The 4,382-nt window shown below is 38.0% G+C and overlaps 1 protein-coding gene across 1 annotated transcript; it reads right to left on the bottom strand.

The window, feature by feature from the left end:
- Positions 1–322: 322 nt before the first annotated feature.
- Positions 323–3,835, bottom strand: LOC110022074 (putative disease resistance protein RGA3). The gene is made up of 3 exons (XM_020720853.1): positions 3,243–3,835; positions 2,431–3,159; positions 323–2,168 (listed from the first exon to the last, which is right to left on the bottom strand). The coding sequence occupies exons 1-3, from the start codon at positions 3,833–3,835 to the stop codon at positions 323–325; spliced, it is 3,168 nt and encodes a 1,055-aa protein (XP_020576512.1).
- Positions 3,836–4,382: the final 547 nt, after the last annotated feature.

The following is a 4,382-nucleotide window of genomic DNA, read 5'->3' as shown; positions in this document are numbered from 1 at the left end:
AATTGTTTAACTCTTCGGTGAAATTTTGAGAAGATTATAAGATAAAAAAAATTCTAACCAAAATTAGAATTAGGGAGATCAAACAAAATAAAATAAAATGTGTGAATTAAAAATGCTAAATAACACACTTATGGTATTGAAGTACAAAATTTGAAATTTCTAAGACCAAATAATTGTTCATCAAAATCAGTCAGAAATTAATTATTACAATAATAGATAAGTTTGTGAATAGCATAGGATGACATGAATACAAGTAAAAAACAAGTCCTCACCTCACATATTCACATTTTGATGGGAAGAGATTGATTTGGAATGTCGCCAATTAATCAATACTGACATTAGGAATGCGTGCGATCTTGTGCCAATCAGAGCCTGAAAATTTTTTATAACGCTCCCCAAACTCTGGATGACAATTTTTTACCATTATTGAATTCAAGGAGGAAGGGAGGTCTGGCAATGATTTGAGGAGTGGAACGTCAAATAACCATATAACGTTGAGGGATGAGACGGCCGACAAAGAAGATGGCAGGCACTGTAGGTTATCAAGTCTCTGTAGAAGCAGATGAGACAAACAGAGAGGGAGGTCTGGCAATGATTTGAGGAGTGGAATGTTGTCTAAAAAAACATGCTTGAGGGATGAGATGGCCGACAAAGAAGATGGTAATGATTTGAGGAGTGGAATGTTTTTTAACCATAGAACTTTGAGGAATGAGATGGCCGACAAAGACGCTGGGAGGCACTGCAATGATTCCAGGTATTTAAGATGTAATTCTTTCAGGGAGGTGGGGATGTGTAAAAGCTGCTGGAGCCGAGGAACATTTTCGACGTGTAGAATCTTAAGTGAAGAGAGGCGTTCCAAGAAGGAAGGGAGAGACTGCAGCACATCATCATTACAAATTGTGAGCTTTTCCAAGGAGGCGATACTCACCGTCAGCAACAAGGATGAGTCATCTATAACAACTTGACTAAGAATAACCTGGAATTTCTCAATGCCACTATCCAGTTGTTGTCGTCCACCAACAGAATGAAGAGATGTGATGTTTGGACACGAAAGGACCCTTAATGTTTCAAGACAGCAGTTGTTGGTTTCTTGCTTGTAGATCAAAGCAGCCTTCCATCCGATATTTTGTATCTTCATTTTCCTGAGCTTAGGAGGCAAATAGGGCAACTCCTGCAGATTTGGGCAGTTAACAAGGGAGAGTTCTGTTAAGCAAGGAAAGAAACAGTCATTTGCTGCTGCTCCATCAAACCAATCCTCCAATACTAGTAATCCCATAATATTCAGCACCTCCAACGATGGAAACACAGAAACCTTGTCATTCCCATGGAATTTATAATCAAGCCGCTTTGCTTTTGGCATGTTACAAAGGTACAGAGACTTGAGGTGGGGAAGCTGCCCAAAAGGAGGAAGGGCTTCCCACTCCGAGCATCCGTTCAGACAGATGTACTCCAGATTGGAGATCAAATCTGTATTGTACATCCATTTTGCAGAGCATGCACCCTCATGTGAAACTATGGACAATCTTTTCAAATTTTTGTATGGTTCAAGAATTTCGAGCACATTCACATCTAATTCAGAATTGACAATGTTCTGTTCGCATCTATCTCCCCCCTCCAATTTCCATTTATTAACAGTTTTGCCCCAATTCAAGAATAACTCTGTGAGTTTTCTCTTCTCAAATAATTTTGCATTGCCAGCCTCTCCAGCATCCTTCACATTTTCCAGAAAATTTATTTTTAATTTGCGCAACTCGCTCATATGCTCCAACTCCCCAATTCTATAACCATTCTCATTCTTAACATTAAACTCATTTAGTTCTTGAAGTGACCTTAATTTCCCTATTCCAGGTACACTAGAAAATGCATTCGGAGGCATTTCCAAGTGGCGCTGATTAGAAAGATTACTCACATCGCCAGGCAAGAAATCATCAGAGCAAGATTCCAGAACCCCATTTTTGCAGATTATGAACCGCAAATGATAAAGACTGCTTAGAGATCTTGGCATCTGAGTGAGACTTCTAGTAAATTTCAAATATCGAAGATGTCTCAAATTTTTAATAGCCTCAGACATCTTTTCTTTATATGGAGAGTCTATGAACAACAAACGAATGCTTCTTGATGCCTTAAAAATTTCAGTAAGTATTTCAGTAAGACCTGGATCATTGGTTCTATGGGTAATAAAAAGATGAATGTAGAGTTTTAACATCTTTGATCATTTTGAAAAGTTCTGAATTTTCAGTTTCAACAAATAAGTGTCGAACATTTTTAGGAATTTTAAAAGATGAAACATTATCTCCCACGAATCTAAAACATTCTTCTGAAGAAACAAACAGTGCCAAATCATGTAATAAATCATGCGTCTTATAATAGATTCTCTCATGATAGTGAAACTCGTTAAAGAAAGATTTTTTGACCAAAACATCAAAATACCTTCCCCCAATATCTTCCAAAGTCTCTCCTCCCATAGAAGATTCCTGAATGAAACCCAATGCAATCCACATTCGGACTAAATCATCTTTATCAAACTCATGATCTTGTGGGAATATGCCACAAAATGCATAACAATTTTGTAGAAGTTGTGGGAGGAACGTAAAACTCAATCTTAAAATAGGCAAAATGTTATTACGACCCGATTCTAGTTCTACGTTTAGAACATCAGAACTATTTAAAATGTTCATCCAGAAGCTCTCTTTCAAGTTAGAATTGAGAATACCACCGACGATCTTTGCTGCTAGTCGAGATCCTGAAAGCTTTTTAACTATCAAACTAGCAATGTTTGATAATTTTGTATAAGCACCAAGGTTCTCTACACCAGCAAATGCATGGGTGTTGAGTAGCTTCAAACACACATTTTCTTTCAAGCCCTTTATCCTCAATGTTTCCATCTTCTTTTTAATAATATTTGCAATCGCCGATGCAACTGCATCCATTCGAGAAGTTATCAAAATCTTACTTCCGAAACTTCCATTAGTCAGAGGGGAGAGCACATTCTCATATTTGCTCTCATCTTCTTCCCAAATGTCATCCGGAACAAGCAAGAACCTTTTGGAGCGCACGACAGCTTTAAGACTCTCTTGAACAGCAGGGAGTGACTCCAAACGAGGCCTCTTTTTGTTATGTGTTGTAAGAGAGTTGTCTTGCCCATGCCACCATGACCCACTATGGATAGAAGAGAAATGTTTTTGTACAAAGTAGGGCTAGCGATATGAGTTGGATCTTCATTTGTTGGCTTCCTCAACCACTGCATAACAAAATCCTTCTCCTCGCCTCGACCGATGAGATCATTATTAGGCAAGGATCCTGTTTCACGATCTTTGCACAACTGAAGCTCCAGCTCCTGCTGCTCCTGCTTTGCGTTTTCGATGAGATGAAGGAAAGTAGTGACCTCAGCTGAAACTTTATCAAGTTTCTTCACAGCTGCCTCCAGTCTCTCCAAGTTGGGATCTATTTTGAGAGCTTGTTTGCAGAGTCTGCGAAGCTTGCGAGCAGGTTCCAAAAATAATCTAGAGAATGAAGAACGCACCTTTGTTTCCTCCATGTTCAGCTCCTGTTGTTCTTCTTCAAGCTTCATGTACTCAAAGTCATCAAGAACATCATCTGCCTCATCAATGGCATCTCGTAGCTGCCATATCCATCTTTTGAGAGCCGGGTTGCGATCTGTGATCTGTGCTCGGGTGTAAGCAGAGACGACAGCTTGGATCTTGTGGTGGTTCTCTCGCAGCCTTTCCAGCTCCTCCTTCATGCCTGTCTGCCATCTGAAGCACTGATCTTGCAGGTAATCAGAGCAAGCGTTGATGATCTTATCCATGACTGGACCAACAAACCAGTCTGCCATGGCACGATAGTTGTAGAAGCAGGAGAGACGGTGGAAGAGAGGAACAGAAGAAGAGAGGAAGAAGGTCAAGAGGTATGACATAGAGCCATTTATATAATAAAAAATTAATTTCTCAATTAAAATTTAGGCTTGTTTAGAGCAGAGATACAGCTGTTTAAATAAACAAAAATCATAAGACTTGTATTTATTTTATTTTTGAAAGTCAGATTGCTTCTTCGTAAAACACAGCTTGTTGCCTCAGCTTTTTGGGAGGGTGTAAATGAATATTAGCTCATGTTTGATTCTTTAAAAAAAAGTTATTGTTGGTGTTCAGCTTCTTTATATTTCAAATAAAAAAAAAATGTGTTTGCATTTAGCTAGTTTGTTTAATGAGCTGAACACGAACTGTTTGCGAATAAAAAATCATTTTGATAATCTTAATCATTCAGTCGTAAGTTATTAAGGGTTGGGACGAGAATCAAATCTAATTATTTATATTCAAACATCATTTAAATATAATTAAATATTTTTTTATTATATTATTAATTAATAATTTTAATTGATATAT

This window comes from Phalaenopsis equestris, unplaced genomic scaffold (genome assembly GCF_001263595.1).
Source record: "Phalaenopsis equestris unplaced genomic scaffold, ASM126359v1 Scaffold000167, whole genome shotgun sequence".
NCBI lineage: Eukaryota > Viridiplantae > Streptophyta > Magnoliopsida > Asparagales > Orchidaceae > Phalaenopsis > Phalaenopsis equestris.
This window is presented reverse-complemented; position numbering and strand designations above follow the sequence as displayed.